The 26,334-nt window shown below is 46.0% G+C and overlaps 1 protein-coding gene across 7 annotated transcripts in view; it reads right to left on the bottom strand.

Moving 5' to 3' along the window:
* Positions 1–8,340: 8,340 nt before the first annotated feature.
* Positions 8,341–26,334, bottom strand: part of MPG (N-methylpurine DNA glycosylase) — a 35,354-nt gene continuing 17,360 nt past the window's right edge. For all 7 annotated transcript variants that reach the window (XM_073647922.1, XM_073647926.1, XM_073647927.1 and 4 more), the window contains one exon: positions 8,341–10,396. In XM_073647922.1, coding sequence (XP_073504023.1) covers positions 10,029–10,396 — 368 coding nt within the window. In that variant the 3' untranslated portion in view covers positions 8,341–10,028. The remainder of the gene's footprint in view (positions 10,397–26,334) is intronic.

Below are 26,334 nucleotides of genomic sequence, written 5' to 3'. Positions count from 1 at the left end.
TCAATGAGTTTAACTGACAAACAAACAAATTCTTCCCTTATCACTCCTAAACACTTTTTGCATAATAATTTGGAACGCAGTGTACATGTGCTTTTCCACAAAACACCAGCGGTTCACGTAGTGAATCTTACAGTTCTAACTTGCCAACCGTGGTCTGTATGGAGTTGTTCAATAAAGGGCCCAAAATTAAGATAACATAGATGGGAGAGGTCTCTATGAATAGGAATTCCTAAGTATTTGATACCCTGTGAGGGACAGGCAAAGGAAAAGTTGGACTGGATGGAATCCTATATGGATTTGGGGAGGGAGACATCGAGGGCCTCAGACTTCACTGCATTGATTTTAAAATTTGACCATGTAACAAAGTGATCTATTTCAGCCATAACAGCAGGGATGGATATATGTGATTGAGTGATATATACTAGGACATCATCAGCAAATAGAGAGCACTTGTACTCGGTGCCTCCCACCTCAATCCACCTAATATTGGGGTTATGGCGAATTGATGAGAGCAGGTGCTCCGTCACTAGGATGTATAAGAGAGGGGACAGAGAACATCCCTGCCTTGTCCCATTGGTGATTGTGAAAGGTGATGAAAATGTTCTGACGCGCCCCCTGGGCCTTGGGACATCCGGAGCCGGACCCTTTTTGGTGGATGCTGGTGGTTGTAGTCTCCGTGGCGGCAACCCGGTTCCGTGGCTCAGGGCGGTCAAACCAGTGGCGGAACTATTTATGTGGTTTTGATGTTTAAATGTCCGACTACGCCACCCGTGGATTGCGGTCAGAGTGAACCGCCGCTCCAGGGCAGACCGCTGAGGCTGGTGTTGTGGGTGCAGCAGAGCATAGCATAACTCCCCACGTGAGGAGTATAGCCTCAGGGCAGTGTATGCGGAGGATGGGGGTGATGGTGCAGGGCAGCAGCAGTAACGACACGGAGTCAGTGATGCAGTCCAGGGCCTTTACTCACAGTTCTTATTATCCAGACCACGTCTGCAGGTAACGGCTGCCCACGTCGTACTGTGCTCACCAGGTGAGGGGCTCAGACAACTCCCAGATAACTTTGGAGCACTTCACAGGACCCCCTTTGTGTGTCCTTTGTCTGGCCTTTCTTACCAACACTTCTGTCCGGCTGCCTCGGGCCTCCTCTTGGTAAACTTGGCGCCAGTTTCCCTGACCCTATGTGGTGCCTTCCTAGCGGGTGTAGCGAGGGGCTGCGCCACATAAAATGTCAGAGCCTCCGGTTTCTAGCTGAGGGTCGTTTCCTGCCTCCACTAGTTCGGGGACCGGTCTTCCCCTTTGGCCTGACCCCTCCACGCAGGTGGATTCGGGCGTGCGGTGGCGACTCGCCCGTCCGCACCCCTGGGATCCCTTCATTCCTCGTTCCTGGAGCCTTCTCCGCTCCTCTTCCTTCCTTCTCCCTCTTCCAGGCCTGGGCCTCTGTTACTAGGCCCGCCTCCGGAGCAGAGCTCATGCAGAGCCCCTGCTCCCTGCCACTTCTGCTCAGACTTCTCTGCACTGAACTAAGATGGTGCCCACCTTTTATACTCCCTTCTCAATGCACCCAGGAACTGCTTCCTCCCTGCTCCTGCACTACAGGGTTCCCCTTCCTCAGTGTTCCCTCCCCCCACTCCAGCCAGGGACAGGGACTGTCGTGCCCATCTCACGGGCATATTGGTCGCCCTGCCCCACGGCAATGTGGTGTAATGCATGCAGGTGTCGGGTCCTGATCCACACTCCATCCTTACCTGAGAGTGAGATATCACACCTCTGGGTGAGGTGCAATACGTCTGTAGCAACCGAGCCCTCAGGGTGCTACAGTTCCATTTATCTTCAGCCTAGGTGACGTATTGCGATACAGGGCCGTGATTTTGGCTATAAAAGGGTCCCCTAGACCCCTACCCCAAGCTTTTTAAGAGAATCATATATGGCGTGCCAGGAGACTCTATGGAATGCTTTCTCAGCATCCAACGAGAGTATCTAATTACAAATTTTTAACTGCATCTAGCCCAGGAAATACTTTGTGCCTAGTAGCAGTGTCTGCTAGTCAGCGGATTATCCCGGCTGTTAAGCAAGCTACACCACCTGTAGTTTAGACACTTAATTTTTTCAAAGGAAATGATTCGGGACCATGGGATACTTAGTGAAGAGCATCAGGAGGCACCCCAAGGCATAGGGGCTGGGACTGGCAGTAGGATGCCTTGCGGTGGACAGCCGAGCTCGATCCTTATAAAAGCTTTTTAACTGCAGCAGCTTTAGTGGACGCTACTGGAGCTGGAATTACGCGGCTGCTGGCATGAGACTTGCCCTCCAATAGATCCTTGTAAATGGATTTAAAGTGTATTCATTCAAATTAGAGAGACAATTTAAATTAAAAAGCTTAGAGCTGCCTCCACCACAGGGGGGCTCGCTCGACCCACCAGCGGACAGGCACCAGTATTGGGAGAGGGGGGCTGGCCGTCAGGGTTCACCGCGGCTCTGGCACAAACCCGGCGACACGGAGGTGGCACGGGCAGGAGCGGACTGGCCGTGTCGGCTTCTCACTTTTTGGATTTTAGAAGGGCATGACATGCCTATATCTGTGTCTCCCCCTCCTTTTACTCCTCCACCTCTTTTATTTTCGCATGACTATATGTACTTGTCACTTTTCCATGTGTTAGTTATGTCTTCTGAGCAGTTTGTCAGCTTTTGGACACCTTTGAAGGTGTTTTCTATGTGTTTCTATGTGTTTTTGTTTGCCTGCCATTGTTTTTAACGGTGTTCGAAGGTGTTCGACGAACAGTTCGACGAACACACGGGTGTTCGACGAACCGAACCGAACTCGAACACTACGGGGGTGGCTCAACACTATTCCATAGTCTCACTGCTCTTACAGTAAAGAATCCGCGTCTGTGATTATGATTAAACCTTCTTTCCTCCAGACGTAGAAGATGCCCCCTTGTCCCCGTCTCAGGCCTCAGAGTAAAAAGATAAGTAGAAAGGTCTTTGTACTGTCCCCTCATATACTTGTACATAGTATTAAGATCACCCCTAAGCCTTCTTTTTTCCACAGTAAATAACCCCAAGTGTAATAACCTGTCTTGGTATTGCAGACCCCCCAGTCCTCTAATAACCTTGGTCGCTCTTCTCTGCACCCGCTCTAGTTCAGCTATGTCTTTCTTATACACCGGAGACCAGAACTGTACACAGTATTCTAAGTGTGGTCGCACTAATGACTTGTATAGAGGTAAAATTATGTTCTCCTCATGAGCATCTATGCCTCTTTTAATGCATCCCATTATTTTATTTGCCTTGGCAGCAGCAGCCTGACACTGGCCACTAAACGTGACCTTGTCGTCCACCAGTACACCCAGGTCTTTTTCAGTTACAGTTTTGCCCAGTGTTTTACAATTAAGCATATAATTATACATTTTATTTCCTCTGCCCAAGTGCATTACCTTACATTTATCCCCATTGAAGCTCATTTGCCATTTATCAGCCCAAGCTTCTAGTTTACATAGATCCTCCTGTAATATAAAATTGTCCCCCTCTGTATTGATTACCCTGCAGAGTTTAGTGTCATCTTCAAATATTGAAATATTATTCTGTATGCCCCCTACAAGGTCATTAATAAATGTTAAAAAGAAGGGGGCCCAATACTGACCCCTGTGGTACCCCACTGTTAACTGAGACCCAGTCTGAGTGTTTTCCATTAATAACCACCCTTTGTTTCCTATCACTGAGCCAATTCTTAACCCACATACATATATTTTCCCCTATCCCCATTGTTCTCATTTTATGTATCAACCTTTTGTGTGGAACCGTATCAAAAGCTTTTGAAAAGTCCATATACACAACATCCACTGCATTTCCTTGGTCCAGTCCAGAACTTGCCTCCTCATAAAAACTGATCAGATTAGTTTGACAGGAACGGTCCCTCGTAAACCCATGTTGATATTGGGTCATGAGGTTATTCTTCTTCAGATACTCTATTATAGCATCTCTTCGGAAACCCTCCAGGATTTTACCCACAGTAGAGGTTAAGCTTACCGGCCTATAATTTCCAAGTTCAGTTTTTGTCCCCTTTTTGAATATTGGCACCACATTTGCTATACGCCAGTCCTGTGGTACAGACCTTGTTATTATGGAATCTTTAAAGATTAAAATTAATGGTCTATCTATGACGTTACTTAATTCCTGCAGCACTCGCGGGTGTATCACATCCGGGCCCGGGGATTTGTCAACTTTAGTGATTTTTAGACGCCGCCGTACTTCCTGCTGGGTTAAGCAAGTGACATTTACTGGAGAATTTTTGTTATCACTAATCATGTTTTCTGTCATGCGATTTTCTTGTGTAAATACGGTTGAAAAAAAATCATTTAGCATATTGGCTTTTTTCTCATCCTCATCCACCATTTCACCCAGACTATTTTTAAGGGGGCCAATACTATCATTTTTTAGTTTTTTACTATTTATGTAGTTAAAGAAGGATCCCCTTCTGTTACGCTCTAAAAAGAGCTGCTCTTTTGGGAGTTTATGGACGGATCTATGACTTTAATAGGTGATAAATTGCGAGGGGGGGGGGGGGGAGATATTTCTCCTATTAGGGGTTATCCATAACGAACTTTAACCGAGTATCCAACTTCTTGAGAGGCGGACCTGGATCTGTAAGGGAGAAATTATACATCCACCTGGGCAATTAGATCAGCTAAATTCATTCTGTCAATCAATGTGGTGACAGATATCGCAGCCAGATCTCTCCCACATCCTATTTATCATATTTATAGTCTATATTTAAGTCATTCTATGTAAATCTGGTAAAATGTACAAATTGTAAAACTCTGTATTATATCGGCACTAACTCTCTAAGCCCAAGGGGAAGGGCAGCCCTCCAGCCATGGTTCCCTAGAGGTTTCCTCCACAGGGGGTTTTCCTCTCCTGAGTGCTGGAGGGTGACTCTTCGTGAGTCAGGGGTTGTGCCATTTTTGGTGTCATGTAAATTTAAATAAACTTGAGAACGTTTGACACCTAATTGCAATGCTTCGTGTATTTATTTTGTATGCTTCTGATTTTGTTTGGGAGTCGGGCTCCATCACATATCACTGAGTGACAGGTCTGACATCTGCCGATAGGAGTTTTGACCCAGGGGTTGCCCCTGCTCTGGGGAGTATAATGGAGCAGAGAACACAAGAATTACAGCACAGCTCCTGCAAGTGAGCGCTCATCCTCGGAATAAGGACTTATATTACAAGCAGCTTCCTCGCCTCATTCACACAGTATTTTGGGCAGTAATTTACATTAGTATTTGTAAGCTAAAAACCAGAGGGGAACAAACACAGAGAAAAATAATAACTGAAACACTTTCACCTCTTCTGTGTTTTGGATCCACTCCTGGAGTCTGTTAACAAATACTGATGCAAAATATCTCCATGTAAAAGGGCCCTAAATCCTTACTGACTGATTTGACAGTGTGAGTTGCAGTTAAGCAGCATACGTTACAAGAGTTTAAGGAGTTTTCCAGTTTCAAAAACTCATATCCCCAGTTTGCCATATTGTACTTTCCTCACCCTCCCCTGAAAATACAGTGCAGCATATGATCACATGTATGATAAAGGCGTTTCAGATGATTGTCTTAATCACTGCATGTCTTTGCTTCTGACATGTAGGTAAATCTCACGCCCCAGGGCCTTTTTTTAACACTAAAGAATTCGAAATTCATTGAGTTTTTGAAATCTGCAGCGTCACTTTTTCTATCCTGAACCTGTGCATCCTTCCCCGACCTCAGACCGCCTGACCTCGTCCTTGTCTTCACCCTCCAGTACCTGGTACCCGCATCTCTGACACTCCAGTCTGCTGCTGCTGCAGTCCCGGGGACTGCCTTGGAGTGATACCTGGTGTCTACAGGCAGCCCAGCCTATCCTCACCACCAGAGGCTCTAATGAAGATGCTATCCTGGAGTATGGCAGTAAGAATAACCTCATTTCCCAATATCAACATACTGTATATGTTTATGAGGGATCTGTCCTGCAAACTAATCTGATCAGCTTCTATGAGGATGCAAGTTCCAGACTGGACCATGGAAATTCAGTGGATGTTGTCTATAAAGACTTTTCAAAGACATTTAATACGGTGCCACTCAAAAGGTTGGTACATAAAATGAGATCAATAGCACTAAGGGAAAATATGTGTAATTGGGTTAACAACTGGGTCAGTGATAGAAAACAGAAAGTGCTTATAATGGACCACACTCAGATTGGGTCACAGTTAACAGTGGGATGCCAAAGGGATCAGTAATGGCAGGGGCTAACATATCGCCGGTGTAGTGGCATTGGGGCCTAGAGTTGGAGTGGTCCCGCGACAATAGAGCACATCCAGCTGAAATTTATTGCGACGCAGGGAACCCGTATGATCCCTACGCTGCCGTATAAGCCGCTGGCCAATCAGAGGCTAGCAGCAGACATTGGCGTGGCTTCTGTTTGCTTCCTCCACAGCTGAAATTCATTTCCAGACCTCCTATTGCAGGAGAGTAGTGGTAAGTCTGAAGCATGCTTCCACAGCACAGTAAAAGCGGAAAGTCCTGGCTCAGACTTACCACTACTTTCCCCATGCCACTGCAGTGGACATCTTGGATGCTTGTACTGAGCATCGTGAGATCTCAGCAGCAGGAAGGAAGGAGGAGGGCCATTGAGGTGCTGTCAATCAGAACAGGTGGTTCAAGACAGAGTTAAACTTTCAAAAAGGACTATACAGCTGTTCTGACATGGATTTATAGCAAATGCAGCATCCTTATTAGTTCTAATTGATCTACTTAGTAATAGATCCCATTTGATTTTCAGATATAAGCTAGTATTCTTGTACAAAACCCAGTGCTTTTTGACATTATGGTAATGAGCCCTAAATATTCATTCACCTGTTCCCATCATTGCACTGCCTTATTACATCCTATGCAGCATGCCAGCTTCCATAAGGGCATGAAAAGTCAGTGCATCTTTACCCTAGGAACCCTCTCCACTGACCCAATCAACTCTTTACATGCCACAGTCAATAGCGACAGCAGCATGTAAGGAGATAGAGATCACTCACTGTTACTACATTGTCTACCATCAAAGCAATTGTGGGAGGCAGATGGCTGCTATGGGGTCTACTGTAGATCAGAGCCCTATAGGTTGTGTAAGGGCTGGTTAAGACAAGCATATAATCGATATGTGTGCTGTCCGTTTGCAAAACAGATGGTTCATGTGTAATAAAAAAAAAAAAAGCAACATGACCAACTTTGATCCGCATTTCAGATCAGACTCGCCCATTATAAATCAATGGGTGTGCACAAAACGGATTACATACTGGTTTACATCCATATGTCATGCATTTTTCATGGAACTATTACAATATTTAGATGAGAAACTATTTAGGCTTTTGTTGTTTATTCAAATGTTTATGTAAAAAAAATTATGTCATACAAAAAAAATGGACATACCAAGGATGAAACATTGTTTTGTTTTTTTTCTGGATGAAAAACAATTTTGCATACTGTCGTCTGAACCTGTCCCAACGCTGACAGGCTGAGCTAATGCATTGCACTAGAGTAATAGTGCAGTGTATAATCTTTTCAATCAAAGGATTGTATGTTGAAGTCCCCTTGTAAAACTAATAAGTATTGTAAAAATGCATATTCATTTTTTACACGCGGATTTTCTAGTGCAATTCTATGGGGAAAATCCGCACATAAAACTCAGAGTACCTGCAGCGGGTTTTGCTGATTTGCTTTCAAAGTGCATTCAGCGTGGCAGAACACTCGTCAGACAACCTCACTGACAGCAGACAAAGCGTGTAAGTTCAGGGATTTTTGCGTGTGGTGCCCATACTCAATACAGAAAATTTTGCTTCAATTTCTTCATCATTTGCACATCACTAACATGTCTATCCATCCTGTGATTTTCATAATTCCACAACTTTTCCTTATTGCTGTTGCAATTTCAATGTTGAGGAGTGTACTGTAGATATGTGGACATTAAATCCAAATTAGGCCTGGTCATTGGGGGTTATATTACATCTATGGAAGACTGAAACAATCCCACATAAAAACAACTAGTTTTATCTTAATTCCAACCTCTGCATCCACACATCCAAGTACAAAATATTGAGAAAATCACTTTACTAATTCTATCAAGTCAGCAGCCTTTTTTATATTTTTTTAACAAACAATACTCAAAGGCCCAATTTTGGTGGTCCAAAGTCAAAGTAAGGAAACATTGGATACATTTATACTTTACTTACAGGGAGACAATGACAACTCCCTGTTCATTGCCACTTTCTTCTTGTTTTGCTCTGCCGGCCTATACTTCCAACAGGAAGACAGAATCCAAATTTAGAATTTATCAAAGTTTTATATTTTACAGTAATTCTATACCTATAGGCAATGCTGAGGGATAAGTGTCTACAGAGGAGAAAATCATCATAAAAATACAATAAACTGATTACACGATAATTAGATTCATACACTGTTATTGTGCTCATAAGAGGAAAGGGAGAAGGATGCTAAATGTCCAAGGGGCATCCCAATGTTTTCTTGCCATAAATTGCCGAAACCAGTGATTGGCTGCAGCAGGCAAGTGGGGTCTACCAAACATCGTTGCTGCAGCCAGGTAAACACAAGCCTGGAGAGGAGGATGGGAAATGCACTACTGAATTGTTGTGGGGTTTAAATGGGTGAATACAGCTTTAGTAATTTTATCGTCATTCCTTTGAGCACATTTTTACATAACCTGGAAAACCCTTTTAGGGAATGTGCACATTCAGCCTGAATCCCTGCCTGAAAAAATGCTAATAAGATTGAATGTATGTACTGCAATGTCAAAACGACTTGCTGTGTATATGTTCCATCTGTTTGAGCTTTTTTTAACCGCTTCAGGCTTTGAAAGAAGTGAAGTGGCTAAAAGAAGTGACCTGATCATTCTTCAGTTGGCTTCCATTTAAGAGTTACTGGCTACTTTATATATACAGTTAAAAAAAAACGCTGGCAGACACTGCAAAAACTACCAAATAGATGACAAAGAAGAGAATGGAGGAAAAACACCAATTTTTCAGGAAGCTTCTTTTGCTTCAAAAACTCAGCAGGTACACTAGCATCTAAAATACATTGTGTACATATATCATTAGCGTTTACTTGATGGGCCTGAGACAATCTGACACCTCAGATTCCAGAGATAGCACTGCATAAACCCAATGACTAACCATACTTCTGCTCAGAGCCATCAATATGACGACCTTTCACTGGATTTTTTTCATTTAAGCTGCATCTCTCCTCCAAAGGGCAATGCTCCACTGATTCTGGAAAAGTTTTTCTTTTTTTGTACTCTTGTGCTCCACATTATGCAATTAAAATGCAAATTTTCCCTTTAACAATGGAGCCTATACCACAGAACTTCAGCAGGCGTTTTCTTTTGCTCCCCTATGATGCTGACCAATAAAAACATGGAGGTGACAGAGGCGAAAAAGCAAACGCCCATAGAGAAGATCACTGCTGCAGTCTGGCTCAGAATGTTTTGCTTTTCTCCAATAGCAGAAAAGGATGCAGCAATTGCAAAGTTCTCAGCAAATCTAGTCTCAGGAGAACACCAAGCTGCAGTGGTGACTTTCTGTGTGGCCAATTGCTTTTACCCCTTTATGGTGCAGCGTGTTTTGAATGGACATTTAAGAGGAGAAAAGGCCAACGTCCCCAACGAGGTTCTGTTGTAAACACTCAGTTTGTTGAAAAGAAAATTTGCATATTTATTACCGGGGTAGCATAACTTTGGAACAGAGGGGCATAGAAAAAAAACTGTTCCAGGATCTGAGGAGCAGCGCCAATTGGAGGAGGTACTCAGTTTAAATGAAAAAATACAATGAAAAGCCTTCTTTAATTAATATGAAAACTGTACAACATAAAATCAATCATACTGTTTATACAGATCAGAACTTGTGAAGCACTGGTGTCTCCTTTTGGCTAGTATTTTGTGGCCTTACTGTTCTGTATATAGTGTCATTATTCCTTCCAATGACTCTTCCCATACATATTATGTATTGACAGCAGTTTCTGCAGTTTTGTCCCGCACACTGACAAACTTGTTGCCTTTAATATAAAAACGTAGAGGCTTCCGAGTCCATTCTCCAGCATTACCAATTCCTATCCGTGCACAAGACACAATGTCCTCTTCCAGAATTTCTGGTCCATCTTCCAGCCACGTGCTCAAGTTGTTTGCAAGGTCTTGTCGGTCAAAACTCTTTTCAATGGCAAATGCCTGACAAAGTTTTGAGGGTCCGTTACAAAGCTCTTTATCCTTTAGTGGCTTCTGTACATTTCTTTTGACATTTCGAAACTTTCTCATTGTATCAAGGCCTTCAATTGGCTCTATGGAGCGCAGAAGGACAGCCGCTCCATCTCCTGCAGGCACAAATTTACAATTTCATTAAGATGAAGATCTGCATGGCTTTTCCAAACAGAAAGAAAATCATGTGAACTGCCCATGAACTCATTTCAAGAAAAAGGATTCTGTATTTTATAAACTTGGCTTGTAGGCCAGCTATTTGGTGCACAATGGTCTGATTCATTATTGTCTTTTTTTGTATTCGGCATTACCGGCGTGGTTTTGGTTAGTCAGATATTTTAGCCTAATTCATCATTTGCGTCATTTCACAAAATTTTTGAGCACGTTTTATGGAGTACAAAATGTTTTCTATTTTATTTTTGCACAGTTGAAGACTAATGTGCTATATTTTGAAGCACCATGTGACTTTTCGTTCTAAAAATGCACGATAAAGGTAAAAGACATAAAATAAAACATTGTTAATTTTGTGCAAACTTTATCAACCCGCATTGGCCCCGGAGCTGCACTGAGCTCAGGAGCGGTGTCCTGACACTCAGTGAGCTTCGTTCAGTGCAGGGCCCTGCTCATTGGAGAGGCTCATTCTCCCCGGCGTCAGCGGTCAGAGGATTACAGTGGGGGACCTCTCGGGACAGCTGAGTATAAGTATTTCATTATTTTATTCTTATTTTTACACATGGACACTGCGGGAGCAGACTACTACTCCCAACATTGTCCCTTGCTCATGCTGACCACAGCGCGAGCAAGGGACAATGATGAGGGCAGCGTTCAGCACCCGGTGCTTGGGAACAGCGCTAACTGTACACCAATTCCCAGTCGCCGGTATGTGTCACACTTATGACACACGGATGTCATCTGTGTGTGTCCAGCGTGAGACATTTTACGTGCCGTGCAGAGTGTAAAAAACGGACATGTCAGTGTGTTTTGCCCACAGACACACGGTCCGTGGAAACACACTGACATGTGCACAGACCCATAGATTTGAATGAGTCTACGTGTGTCAGGGTCTCCAGTACGTGTGGAAACTGTCACCACACGTACCGGACACACTGACATGTGAAAGAGCCCTTAGGAGGTATATGCTCATTTAAAAAATAAATACACTACACAGTATACATTGTTTTACAGTGACCCTCTATATATTAAACCACAGCCAGCAGTGTTTTCTTATCCAGAAAATGAAAAGTATGCAGGCGCCTGCTGTCCAGAAACCAAAATTCTGACTGTTTGGAGGCTATGACAATGTTAAAGTATTTGCTTGTATAAGAACCAGGGGTATAATGTGTTTTTAGACTATATGACGCACTATTTAGCAAGAAAAAAAATCTTGCTAAAAAGTGTGTGTCTTATAGTCCAGAGGAAACTTCCTATGATCAAGGAGAACACTGACACCGCGTCCTTCCCGATTGCTGAAAGAACTGCTCTTTCCTCTCCTGCCCAGCACTGATCTAATGTGACCGGTGCAAAGCAGGAAAGAAACCTACCAGGTCCTGCATGGATGTTACACATCCTTAGTAGCTGAAGAATCTTTCACCGAAGTAGCTTAGAGATCTATCAAGTCATGTGATCAGTCACATGCTTAGAAGGAACTTCAGGCGGTCGTAATGAATAGCGTATGTGAATGTGTGTATTGTTTTGATGATTTAGCTGAGCTTATGTAGCCGAGTTGAATGTGTTATAGCTGAGCCGTGTGAGTGTTTTGATGAAGTAGCTGAACTGTGAGTTGATGTAGCTGGGCTGTTTATGTGCAACATTGCTGTGTTGGTGGCTGTAGCAGAACTGTGTGTGTATGTAGCAAAACTGTGTGTATATGCATACACCTCTTCATGAATCATAAGCATGGGATGAGTGGCGTGCATCTTTGCATACACCTCACCACAATTTCTTCTCTAGTCACTGCTGGAGTAAGATTTGTGGCGTAGCCAACGTCGCCGCTTGTAATGAATTTGACGAGCAGCGGTTGCGACACCCCCCATCCTGCTATAGCTCTGCCCATTTATCAAAGCTGGCCGAAAATGGAGTGAATGCAGCATCCATTCGAGCCGAAATTGTGCAACTTTGCAGAGCTTTTTACGCCAGAATTCTTTATTATGGTAATTAAGTGTTTTACGCTTTCTAGTGCATCACATGATAAAATGAATGGTGTCATTCAAAAGAACAACGGAAAATCGCCCAGGGGGAGAAGGGGGTTAAAAGAGTTTTCCGGGCACACAGGTTATTAAAACATTATAAAGGCTATGACAAATTAAGAAACTTCATAATTCTGCTCTGTTCCTGAACTATTGCATGTGGTGATGTGACCTTCAGCTCATTACTTCTTGCGACATTTTGTTCAGAGCATAGATTTCCAGTCTGTGCTTTCAATGGATCAGTGAGCAGCTCTGGCGTGAGCTCTAAGGCTGTGTGCCCACAATGCGTTTTTTAAGCGTTTCCGCAGCGGCAATTCCGCTGCAGAAACGCTTAAAAAACGCTTGGTAGAAGGTCTGCCATGTTCCCCCAATGATGATCCGCATGTGCTGTGCACATGCTGCGGAAATTTCCGCTGCGGATTATCATCGCGGAAAAATCTGCAGCACTACCAATTATTTTGCGGAAGCGCAGCGTTTATGCCGCCATTGACTTGCATTGAATCGCTTAATATCCGCATCACTACATGCGCACATGCGGATATTAAGCGATTCAATGTGCGGATGGTACCCAGGTCTGGAGAAGAGGAGACTCTCATCCAGACCCGAGTACCATAGAACCTGTAAAAAAAATAATTGAACATAAAAAAAAAAAACAGTATACTTACCTTCTGATGGCCCCCGGTCTCCTTAGTGATGCGTCCTGGCTCCCTGGCGGCTCGCGATGGTCTCAAAGGACCTTCCATGATGTCATTTAGTCATGTGACGGGTCACGTGACTGCTGATGTCGGCAGTCGCGTGACCTGTCACATGACTAAATGACGTCATGGAAGTTCCTTTTAGACCATTGCGAGCCACCGGGAAGACCGGAGAAGGAGATAGGGGGTCATCAGAAGGTGAGTATAATGGGTTTTTTTTTTTTTTTTTTTTTAACTAACTTGGTCACACTATATAAAATCCATGCCGGTTGCATGGATTTATATAGTGTGACCAAGTTGTCAAGAAGTTTTCCAAGTGATGCTAAAATCGCTTGGAAAGCGCTTGACAACCCGCATACGAAATCGCATGATCAAAACACTTCACATCCTCTTGTCCCTGGCTGAAAAAAAGCATGTAAAATCCGCATGTACAATCCGCATGCGTTTTTTTCTGCCAGGGAGATGCAGAAATGCACAGGAAAAAATCCTGAGCATTTCTGCATCGTTGGCACATAGCCCAAGTGTTGCGGAATATGTTGGTGCTATATAAAATAAAAAGATTATTATTATTAATATTGTTTCTGCCCATTTGTTTAGAATGTTTAATAATATGAATTGAATCACCCTCTTATTCACTCAAAATGTTCTACAGCAATGCTGGGTTTACACGTGCTGACCACGCCCATTTCATGGCCTGTTTAGATAGGCTGACCACAATTATACCTACACAGAATGATCATTGTCATGATATTCTATGCATATAGAACGAGGATATCATTGACTTCCAATAATATTGATTTTTAACCCCTTTACCCCCCAGGGTGTTTTGCACGTTAATGACCAGGCCAATTTTTACAATTCTGACCACTGTCACTTTATGAAGTAATTACTCTGGAACGCTTCAACGGATCCCCCTGATTCTGAGATTGTTTTTTCGTGACATATTGTACTTCATGATTGTGGTAAAATTTCTTTGATATCACTTGCGTTTATTTGTGAAAAAAATGGAAATTTGGCGAAAATTTTGAAAATTTCACAATTTTCAAAATTTGAATTTTTATTCCATTAAATCAGAGAGATATGTCACACAAAATACTTAATAAATAACATTTCCCACATGTCTACTTTACATCAGCACAATTTTGGAAACAAAATTTTTTTTTATTAGTGCACTATAAGGGTTAAAAGATTTCTCATTTTTCCAACAAAATTTACAAAACCATTTTTTTTTAGGGACCACATCACATTTGAAGAGACTTTGAGGGGCCTTTATGACAGAAAATACCCAAAAGTGACACCATTCTAAAAACTGCACCCCTCAAGGTGCTCAAAACCACATTCAAGAAGTTTATTAACCCTTCACGTGCTTTACAGGAATTTTTGTAATGGGGAAGAAAAAAATGAACATTTAACTTTTTTCACAAAAATATTTCTTTAGACCCCAATTTTTTTATTTTTGCAAGGGTAACAGGAAAAAATGGACCCCAAAATTTGTTGAGCAATTTCCCCTGAGCACGCAGATACCCCATACGTGGGGAAAAAACACTGTTTGGGCGCACGGCAGGGCTCAGAAGGCAAGGAGCGCCATTTGACTTTTTGAATGTAAAATTTGCTTGAATAATTAGCGGACGCCATGTTGCGTTTGGAGAGCCCCTGATGTGCCTAAACAGTGGAAACCCCCCCAAGTGACACCATTTTTTAAACTAGACCCCTCAGGGAACTTATATAAAGGTACAACAGAATTTGATAACATTAGGTCATCATATTGAATAAGTTGTCATTAGTCTTGAGTGCAAGTGCTCGCTACTTGCGTTTGCATCGGGTACTCAGGTATGCGCCAAGTATCGCGGGTGCTCGAGTGACATGCTCGAGTCCCTGCCCCGCATGTTTCACAGTTGTTAGACACCCAAAAAAAACATGCGGGGATCGCTCATGCATGGCAGGCGATCCCAGCAACGTTTTTTTTGGCCATGAAGCATATGGGGCAGAGACTCGAGCATGTCACTCGAACACCCGTGATGCTCAGTGCATACCCGAACACCCGATGCAAACTCAAGTAGCGAGCACTTGCGCTCAACACTGGTAGCCATATTGTCATCATTTTTTTTTTCCTTACTTTTGAAAAAATCCCAACCCCAACTCTAATACAACTCTAGCCCCAACCCTAACCCTAGTTCAACCCTAACCCTAGCCCAACCCTAACTCCAACCCTAACCCTAGCACAACCCTAACCCTAGCCCAACCCTAACCCTAGCCCAACCCTAACTCCAACCCTAACCCTAGCCCAACCCTAACCCTACCCTAACTCCAACCCTAACCCTAGCACAACCCTAACCCTAGCCCAACCCTAACCCTAGCCCAACCCTAGCACAACCCTAACCCTAGCACAATCCTAACCCTAGCACAATCCTAACCCTAGCACAATCCTAACCCTAGCACAATCCTAACCCTAGCACAATCCTAACCCTAGCACAATCCTAACCCTAGCACAATCCTAACCCTAGCACAATCCTAACCCTAGCACAATCCTAACCCTAGCACAATCCTAACCCTAGCACAACCCTAACCCTAGCACAACCCTAACCCTAGCACAACCCTAACCCTAGCACAACCCTAACCCTAGCACAACCCTAACCCTAGAGTTTATTTTTTTACACCGTTCCTCGTGTGGTATAAGTGATTAGACGACTTTATTCTTTGGGTAGGTGCGATTACAGAGATACCAGATTCATATCAGGTTTTTATGACTGACAGCCGTCACACACTAAAAGACGCTTTTTTTGCAAAGACTAGTTTTTGTATTACCATATTTTGAGAGCTATAATTTTTCCATATTTTGGCCGACAGAGTCATGTGATGGTTTGTTTTTTGCGGGACAAGTTGACGTTTTTATTGGTACCATTTTCGGGCACGTGACATTTTTTGATCGCTTTCTATTCTAATTTTTGGGGGGCAGAATAAACAAAAACCAACAATTCAGGAATTTTTTTTTTTATGCCGTTCTGCCTGTGGTAAAATTGATAATGCTGCGTTATTCTTCGGATCAGTACGTTTACAGCGGTACCGCATTTATATAGGTTTTTTATGTTTTGGCACTTTTACACAATAAAAACGATTTTCTAGAAAAAATAATTTTTTTGTATCGCTTTATTCTGAGAGCTAAAACTTATTTTTTTTTCAGATGACAGAGTTCTGTGGCAGCTTGTTTTTTGCGGGACAAGATGACGTTTTCAGCGGTACAATTTTTATTTATATTCGTCTTTTTGATTGCGTGTTATTCCATTTTTTGTTTGGCGGTATGATGATAAAGCATGGTTTTTTGCTTTTTTTTTTTTTACCATGCTCACTAAAGGGGTTAACTAGTGGGACAGTTTTATAGGTCAGGTCGTTCCGGACGCGGCGATACCAAATATGTGTACTTTTATTGTTTTGTTTTTTTTCATAATAAATAAATATTATGGGTTCAATATATTTTTATTTTTTGGGGATTATTTTTTTCATTTTTTTTAAACTATTTTTTTCACTTCTTACTCTTACACATTGTCCCATTATGGGGCTTTCACTTTTTGCAGCCTGATCGGCTGCATGGCATAGAGAGCAGCAGCTCCCTATGCCATGCAGCCTGTCAGCGCTGCACACAGGGGAGACATTACTTTGGTCGCGCACTGCGCATGACCAAAGTAACGTCCTGCCTCCTGGAGACCCGGATGTTATCATGACGACATCGGGTCGTCATGGCAACATCCGGAAGCCGCCACAGACATCGCTGGACGCCGGCAGGAGAGGTGAGTATAACGATCACCTCTCCCCTTGCCCTTGCGGGGGGTTAATGTGCCGGGAGCGGTGCGGGACCGCTCCCTGCACATAGCACCGGGTGTCAGCTGTAACAATCAGCTGACAGCCGGCGCGATCGCCCCGCACCACTTGTGTGCGGGCGCTTTCGCAGCACGCATAATAATACGTAGCTGGTCCATAAGTCCCAGGGAACAGCTACATACTATTACTGACAAGGTCGGAAAGGGGTTAAGCCAGCTTTCAATAGGAGTTATACAGCCATAAACAAACAATATGGCTGTCCCTGTAACAAGTCCCTAAACCACTACGTTACCTTTTTTTTATTTCTTTGGCTCCTCTTCAGCCCTCTTTGTGGTCGGTTACTGTTTACATCCTGAACTTCCTGCAGCTAGATAGATATACCAAGTGACAGTGCTGTATCTGTTCCACAGCTCCCACCTTCAGTGCCCACCCACTACACTTGCAAAGCCCCATCTTGAGACTCCTACATAGTCTCAAGATATATAAATTGCTGAACAGTTTCTCCTTTCTAAAATTCCTCCCACTTTACGTAGAATGTACTATTCTGACACTCTCCTACAGCAAATAATGTTATCTGTGTTGACACCCGCCCCAGACAGGATCAGTATACTACAAAATCCGATCATAATTATCCGACAAACCGGCCATATTTAAAAAAAGGAATCTTTATTGAAACATTAAAACATAATATGTGGTGGCACAGAAAGAGCATCCACTACATAGCATAAGTGAAAAGGTATATAGTAAATAGAGCAGAAGAGTAATACAGAAACAAAATCAGTTCTAGTACAAAAAATAGAGCCAAAGCGTTATACAAAAACCCAGAATCAGTTCTAGTACATAAAGGTATAAAGGTGTCAATATATATATAAGGAGACTAAATAGCTCATCCAATAAGTAAAAGACACCAAGGAGTATTGTTGGCAACTGTGTTAAGAATATATATGTGGAAAGTACAAAGGTTAAGTGTAAAAACCTGGTAGGTCTAAGTATGCCAGGATGAATCAATGGTGTATAACTAAGTTGCAACAAAGTATGTGGAGATATTACCTTATATCAAAGTAAGGGCTTAAGACGCTGGCTCAGCTTGTGCTCCTGCTATGTATGCGGACAGCTCACCCCAACGCGCGTTTCGTTTGTGTCCTTCCTCAGGGGACTTTACGTAGAATGTACTATTCTGACACTCTCCTACAGCAAATAATGTTATCTGTGCTGACACCCGCCCCAGACAGGATCAGTATACTGCAGGGGAGCAATCACTCATATTATTAATTCATTTATTTTAATGTGATCTAGAATCTAAAATGCCCCATTCCATCTCCTTTGGCCAAAGTCACAATTTGATAAGATTACTTGTTCTGTGCTCTCCCTCCCTGTACATACATACCTCCAGTCACTGTAAGCTTGCCGAGGCCACACCCCCACGACATCACCATTCAGAGCTCACTGCAGAGCTGCTCACTGAGCCATTCAAACACAGACTGGAAATCTCTGCGCTCTGAACAGAATGTCGTAAGTAATGAGCTGAAGGTCACATCACCACATGCAATAGTTCAGGAACAGAGCAGAATTTTTACAGCTAGTAAATTATGAAGTTTCTTAATTTGTCATAGCCTTTACAATGTTTTAATAACATGTGTGCCCGGAAAACTCTTTGAACCCAGTAGCGTCGGCGTCCCTGCCTCCTGCCAGACAGGGACGCCGTTCCCCTCACCTCTCCGCTCCGTGCCCGGCGGCTTCCTCCCGCTCTGCTGGCAGCGCGCGCTGCTTCCCGGCCTCTGTGCTTAGGGCACGCGCGCTCCCTCTCTTAAAGGGGCCACGCGCGCCGTTCTAAGGAGTCCCCGGCCAATGGCCGGAGGACCTCACCATATATAAGGCACCTCCTCCAAAATGGAGGTGCCCGAGCAATGTTGTTGCAAAGCCTTTCAACTCTGCTTCAGCCCTCAGGTCCCGTTACCAGTTACCTGCCAGTCACCAGCCAGATTCCTGCCTGATACCTGCCTGAGATCTGCTTACCTGCTTGCTATCCTGTGGTCCGACAGTCTGCCTACCAGCACCTGCCAGTCTGTCTATGGATCAGTCCGCCTGCGGACCAGGAAGTACCTGCCAGACACCTGCCTGCCTGTCCACAGACTCTTACTCGCTCACCTGGGAGCGCTCACCTGCTACCTGCCTGCTAGCCTACCTGGAGGCTTAGCCGTCACTCGCTGTGACGACCTGCCTGTCCAGAGACTCTTGCCCGCTCACCTGGGAGCGCTCACCTGCTACCTGCCTGCTAGCCTACCTGGAGGCCCTGCCGTCACTTGCCGTGACCACCTGCCTGTCCAGAGACTCTTGCCCGCTCACCTGGGAGCGCTCACCGGCTACCTGCCTGCTAGCCTATCTAGAGACTCTTCCCTGCTGTCACTTGCCGTGACCACCTGCCCGTCTAGAGACTCTTACCCTGCTGTCACTTGCCGTGACCAACCGCCTGTCTAGAGACTGTCCCTGTCACTTGTCGTGACTACCTGCCCGCCTTCCCTGGGAGCCACCCGCTTCCTTACAAGGACTGCCCCTTTGTATAGTTGCTCAGAGGTTCCACCTCCCAGACCCGTTAACGTTTGCTCGGGCCATGAAACCCGGTGGCACCCAAGCTCCCTCGTTCTCGGACCTATGCCATGAACTGTCCTGTCAGAGGTCCCAACAGGAGTCCATCCTGAGCCACCTGCGTAGTGTTAACTCCCGCCTGGACACACTGTCTACATCTTCGGGATCGGCTTCCAGTCGCACGACTCCTACCCCGGCAGCGCCGCTGCCCATCAATTCCATGGCATCTCTTCCCGGTCCCCGCCTCACCGCCCCGCCTCGTTTTGGCGGAGATCCCGGTCAGGCACGGGGCTTCATTAACCTGTGCACTCTGCACTTCGAACTGTTGGCACATCAGTTTTCCACCGACCGAGCCAAAGTAGCCTTCATCATGTCCCATCTCACGGGGGAGGCACTGGCTTGGCTAAATCCTCTATGGGAGAGAGGAGACCCCCTGGTGTCCGAACTGCCAGCCTTTCTCTCGGCTTTCCGGAAGGTCTTCGACGAACCAGGACGGAGGACCTCATCCGCCTCATCTCTGCTACGCCTCCGCCAAGGAAGTCTCACCGTGGGCCAATATGCCATACGGTTCCGTACCCTTGCTTCGGAGCTTGCCTGGGATAACGACGCCCTGGTGTCCGTCTTCTGGGAGGGTCTGTCCGGCCGTATTAAAGATGAACTCGCCGGTCGGGACATTCCTTCCACTTTCGACGACTTGATTACACTTGCCACCCGGATTGACATCCGGTTCCAGGAGCGCACCAAAGAGGTCACCCGTGAGAGGAGGTTTCCACGCCTTGCCCCTACCTTCCAGAGCCGTCACTTCCTCCGTTACTCCTCCGGCGCACTCACCCGAGCCTATGCAGGTCGACCAGACCAAGATGGTCAAGACCCGTCAGGAATTACGCCGTGCCGAGGGGAGCTGCTTCTACTGTGGCAGTAAGGAGCACCGGATCCGTTCCTGCCCGGAGAGGTCGGGAGACGCCTGTGTCTAGGATCGCTCAGAGAGGTCACCCTAGACAGAAATAAACCCTCTCCATCTCTAATGCTATCAGTCTCTATCATCTGCGGGGAGAACCATTATTTTGAACTGGCTCAACTTGACTCTGGAGCTGCCGGAAATCTCACTTCTCAGTCCCTGGTAGAGAAATACCGCATTCCCACCAAACCTCTGGCTGTACCCTTATCTGTCGCCGCCGTGGATGGGGGCCTCTTACCACATCCCATCCAACTCATCACCGAATCCATAACTCTGCAGGTGGGAATCCTGCACTCTGAGAGCATCTGCTTCCATGTTCTGCCTGGGCTCTCTCACGCCCTCTTGCTAGGCCTACCTTGGCTCCAGAAACACGCACCCGTGCTTGATTGGCAGACCGGAGAAGTTCTTCGCTGGGGACAGGACTGCTATAAGACTTGTTTAGTTCCCGTTCATCCTGCTCGTCCTTCTCCTACCCCAGCCAATCTACCCGGCCTACCGGCTCCCTATTGGTCTTTTGCGGACGTCTTTAATAAAAAAGAAGCAGAGACATTACCCCCTCATAGACCATACGACTGCCCAATTGACCTGATGCCCGGCGCTACTCCTCCCCGTGGGCGTATTTATCCTTTGTCCGCTGCTGAGACCCGGTCCATGTCTGACTATATTGAGGAGAATCTGGCCTGGGGATTTATTCGGAAATCTACCTCCCCGGCGGGAGCAGGCTTTTTCTTCGTCAAAAAGAAGGACGGCTCACTCTGTCCCTGTATAGACTATAGAGGCCTTAACCAGATCACAGTGAAGAATAAATACCCCCTTCCGCTCATTCCTGAATTATTTGACCGTCTGAGGGGGGCTAGAATCTTCACCAAGCTGGACCTCCGTGGGGCGTATAATCTGGTCCGTATCCGTCAGGAGGATGAATGGAAGACGGCATTCAACACCCGGGATGGCCACTATGAATATCTTGTAATGCCCTTCGGTCTCTGTAACGCTCCCGCCGTCTTTCAAGAGTTGGTCAATGACATCTTCCGTGACCTTCTCTACTCCTGCGTGGTGGTGTACCTGGACGACATCTTGGTCTTCTCTCCGGATCTTCTCACTCACCGGAGGGACGTTCGTCAGGTCCTGCTCAGGCTCAGGCAGAACCACCTCTACGCTAAATATGAGAAGTGCCTCTTTGAGCAGACCTCGCTTCCGTTTCTGGGCTACATAATCTCTCAGGCCGGCCTACAAATGGACCCTGAGAAACTGTCTGCCATCGAGAAGTGGCCCCGACCAGAGGGGTTGAAGGCTATTCAGCGGTTCCTGGGCTTCGCCAACTACTACCGCCTCTTCATTCCGCATTTCTCTTCCCGAACTGCCCCTATCTCGGCGCTCACCCGTAAGGGCACTAATCCCAGAGAATGGCCGCCCGAAGCAGAGGAGGCCTTCCTTTCTTTAAAACAAGCTTTTTCCTCCGCCCCTGTGCTGCATCGTCCGGACGGCAACAAACAATTCTTTCTAGAAGTCGACGCTTCCTCCTCCGGAGCCGGAGCAGTACTTACCCAAAAGTCGTCTTCCGGAAGAATGGTAACCTGTGGCTTCTTCTCCAAACTCTTCTCCTCATCTGAGCACAACTATTCTATAGGAGACAGAGAATTGTTGGCCATTAAGCTGGCACTGGAGGAGTGGCGTTACCTGCTCGAGGGGGCTCTTCACCCGGTAATAATTTACACAGACCACAAGAACTTGGCTTACCTCCAGAGTGCCCAGAGACTTAACCCGCGCCAAGCCCGGTGGTCCTTGTTCTTCGCCCGCTTTAATTTCATTCTACATTTTCGCCCGGCTGACAAAAACATCAAAGCTGATGCCTTATCCCGATCCTTTTTGGTCTCTGATCTTGAGGAGGAGCCTAAACACATCATCGACCCCTCCAAAGTAATGCAGGTGGCCCCCGTGAATCTAAATAGTCTTCCACCCGGTACGACATTCGTAACTGTTCCTGATCGTGAGAAGGTTCTACACTGGGGACACTCGTCCAAGCTAGCTGGCCACGCTGGTCAGAAAAAGACCCTCCAGCTTATTTCCCGGCATTACTGGTGGCCTACCCTGCACAAGGACGTAATAGACTTTGTTTCAGCCTGTGTGTCCTGCGCCCGCAACAAGGTTCCAAGACATCTGCCAGCCGGCCGTCTCCTTCCTCTTCCTGTACCTGCTGCCCCGTGGCAGCATATAGCTATGGACTTTATAACGGACCTCCCTGTCTCTGCCGGTTGTACGGTCATATGGGTGGTCGCTGACCGCTTTTCCAAAATGGCTCACTTTATTCCCCTGCCGGGTCTCCCGTCTGCATCAGAGTTAGCTAAAGACTTTATCCATCATGTCTTCCGTCTACACGGTCTTTCTCTCCACATCGTATCCGACCGAGGGGTTCAGTTCACCTCTCATTTTTGGCGAGCCATGTGTAAACTGCTGGGGGTCACCTTGGACTTTTCTTCTGCATATCACCCACAGTCCAATGGCCAAGCAGAACGGATCAACCAAATTTTAACCAGTTACCTCCGGCACTTCGTTAATGCTCACCATTCCGACTGGGTGGATCTTTTACCGTGGGCCGAATTTTCTTACAATAATCACGAGAGCGAATCTTCCTCCAAATCCCCGTTTTTTGTAGTCTTCGGTCAGCATCCTCGGATCCTGTTTCCCGTCTCCACCTCGGTGGACAATCCGGCTGCGGAATCTCTCGTTAACGAATTTTCCTCCATTTGGGAAAGTACCAGATCCGCACTTCTTCAGTCATCCGAGCGGATGAAAAAACAGGCTGACAAAAGACGTCTGGATCCACCACAATTCTGTCCTGGAGATAAGGTCTGGCTCTCGTCCAAGTATGTCCGGCTCAAGATTCCTTCCTACAAGTTAGGGCCTCGGTTCATCGGCCCACTGGAAGTTATCAAACAAATCAACCCGGTGGCCTATAAATTGAAACTCCCAGCCAACTTGCGGATTCCTAACTCCTTCCATGTATCTCTACTCAAACCCGTGGTACTTAACTCTTTTTTCAAGTCTACAGGTACACCTCCTGCTCCGGTTTCCGCTGAAAACGAGTTTGGGGTAGAGAACATTCTGGCCACCAAAAGGGTAAGAGGAAAGACCTTTTTTCTAGTGGATTGGAAGGGGTTTGGTCCTGAGGAGAGAACATGGGAGCCCCGGGAGAACATCCATGCCCCGCTCATCCTTGATAAATTTCTCTCTGGCCTAAAAAAGGGGGGGCCTAAAGGGGGGGGTACTGTAGCGTCGGTGTCCCTGCCTCCTGCCAGACAGGGACGCCATTCCCCTCACCTCTCCGCTCCGTGCCCGGCGGCTTCCTCCCGCTCTGCTGGCAGCGCGCGCAGCTTCCCGGCCACTGTGCTTAGGGCGCGCGCGCTCCCCCTCTCTTAAAGGGGCCGCGCGCGCCGTCCTAAGGAGTCCCCGGCCAATGGCCGGAGGACCTCACCATATATAAGGCACCTCCTCCAAAATGGAGGTGCCCGAGCAATGTTGTTGCAAAGCCTTTCAACTCTGCTTCAGCCCTCAGGTCCCGTTACCAGATACCTTCCAGTCACCAGCCAGATTCCTGCTTGATACCTGCCTGAGATCTGCTTGCTATCCTGTGGTCCGACAGTCTGCCTACCAGCACCTGCCAGTCTGTCTATGGATCAGTCCGCCTGCAGAACAGGAAGTACCTGCCAGATACCTGCCTGCCTGTCCAGAGACTCTTACTCGCTCACCTGGGAGCGCTCACCTGCTACCTGCCTGCTAGCCTACCTGGAGGCTTAGCCATCACTCGCTGTGACCACCTGCCTGTCCAGAGACTCTTGCCCGCTCACCTGGGAGCGCTCACCTGCTACCTGCCTGCTACCCCTACCTGGAGGCTCTGCCGTCACTTGCCGTGACCACCTGCCTGTCCAGAGACTCTTGCCCGCTCACCTGGGAGCGCTCACCTGCTACCTGCCTGCTAGCCTACCTGGAGGCCCTGCCGTCACTTGCCGTGACCACCTGCCTGTCCAGAGACTCTTGCCCGCTCACCTGGGAGCGCTCACCGGCTACCTGCCTGCTAGCCTATCTAGAGACTCTTCCCTGCTGTCACTTGCCGTGACCACCTGCCCGTCTAGAGACTCTTTCCCTGCTGTCACTTGCCGTGACCACCTGCCCGTCTAGAGACTCTTACCCTGCTGTCACTTGCCGTGACCAACCGCCTGTCTAGAGACTGTCCTTGTCACTTGCCGTGACTTCCTGCCCCTTCTACCCAGAGACTGTCCCTGTCACTTGCCGTGACTACCTGCCCGCCTTCCCTGGGAGCCACCCTCTTCCTTACAAGGACTGCCCCTTTGTATAGTTGCTCAGAGGTTTCACCTCCCAGACCCGTTACAAACCCCCTTCTCCCCCTGGCCGATTTTCCATTGTACTTTTGAATGACACCAATTCATTTTATTATGTGATGCACTGGAAAGCGGGAAAAAATTCCAAATGCGTTGAAATTGCAAAAAAAGTTAAATTTCACAATTGTTTTTTGGGCGTTTTATTTACCATGTGCATTATATGGTAAAATTGACCTGACAATATGATTCTCCAGGTCAGTACGATTACGCAGATACCAAATATGCATAGTTTTAGGTTTTTTTTTTTCAAGTGCGCAAAAAAACAACAACAAAAATTTGAAAAAAATAAATAAATAAAATATTTTGCTTGTGTTGTCATTTTCCAAGACCTGTAATGTTTTCAGTTTTCAGGATATGGGGCTGGGTGAGGGCTTATTTTTGCACCCCGAGCTGATGTTTTTACTGATACCACTTTGGGGTAGATACGATGTTTTGATCGCCTCTTATTGCATTTTATTGCAATGTTGCGGAGGCCAAAAAACGTAATTCTTGCGTTTCGATTTATTTTCTCATTATGCCACTTACCAAACGGATTAATTTTATATGTTAATAGATCAGACTTTTACGAACGCAGCGATACCAAATATGTATATATTTTTTAATTGTTTTATTTGAACTTGTTTTTTTTTTCAGATTTTTACAAACATTTTTTGTTCACTTTTTACTGGATTTGTTAGTCCCCTTAAGGAACTTGGAGCTACCATCGTCTAATCGTTTGAGCTACACATGCACTGCTATGTATACAGTAAATCGCAATCTCCTATGAACGCCAGCTAAACACTGGCTTTCACGGGAGGAGGAACGGCATGACAAGTAAAAGGGTCATCAGGAAACCCTCGGCTGTCATTGCAAACCATCGGCGCCCCGCGATCACCTCAAAGGCGAACCGATGGGCACATGCAATGACATCCCCCCCCACCCCACTGGTGCATGTTAAATGCCTTTGTCAGAGCTCTGCCCCACCCGAAGCTGTTAAAGGCACATGATGGCTGATTAAATCAGCCATCATGTGCAGGGAAAGATGCGTGTTGGCATGTGAGCCCGCACCAAAGTCAGGCAGCCTGCAGATGACCTACCAGTACGTCATATGTTGGTAAGAGGTTAAGAACTTTGTTCCTTCAGAGTGTGTTTACAGATGTGCTGATAGTTGGGAATGAATGTTCCTATGAAGTTAATTATTAGCCTTATGTCAATTAATGGCAAAAAAATTGGAAGTTTATGTTTCAGCTGGTAGTCTATGGACTGACAACAGCAGCCAAGCACAGTGCATTATTTGCTTCATTAGTCCCAAAGCCGTTGAATGAAGCGGCATATGCATGCCACTGCGCCACTCACACTCCTCCAGAATGGGGGCTAAGCTGTAATCCAGTGGAGCTGCTAACAGTGGCCCCAGCGATCACACATCTATCACCTATG

This window comes from Phyllobates terribilis, unplaced genomic scaffold, assembly GCF_046119375.1.
Source record: "Phyllobates terribilis strain yellow unplaced genomic scaffold, ASM4611937v1 Scaffold_9__5_contigs__length_417890890, whole genome shotgun sequence".
Classification (NCBI taxonomy): Eukaryota; Metazoa; Chordata; class Amphibia; order Anura; family Dendrobatidae; genus Phyllobates; species Phyllobates terribilis.
Note: the sequence above shows the minus strand (reverse complement) of the source record. Positions and strands in the feature narration are given on the sequence as shown.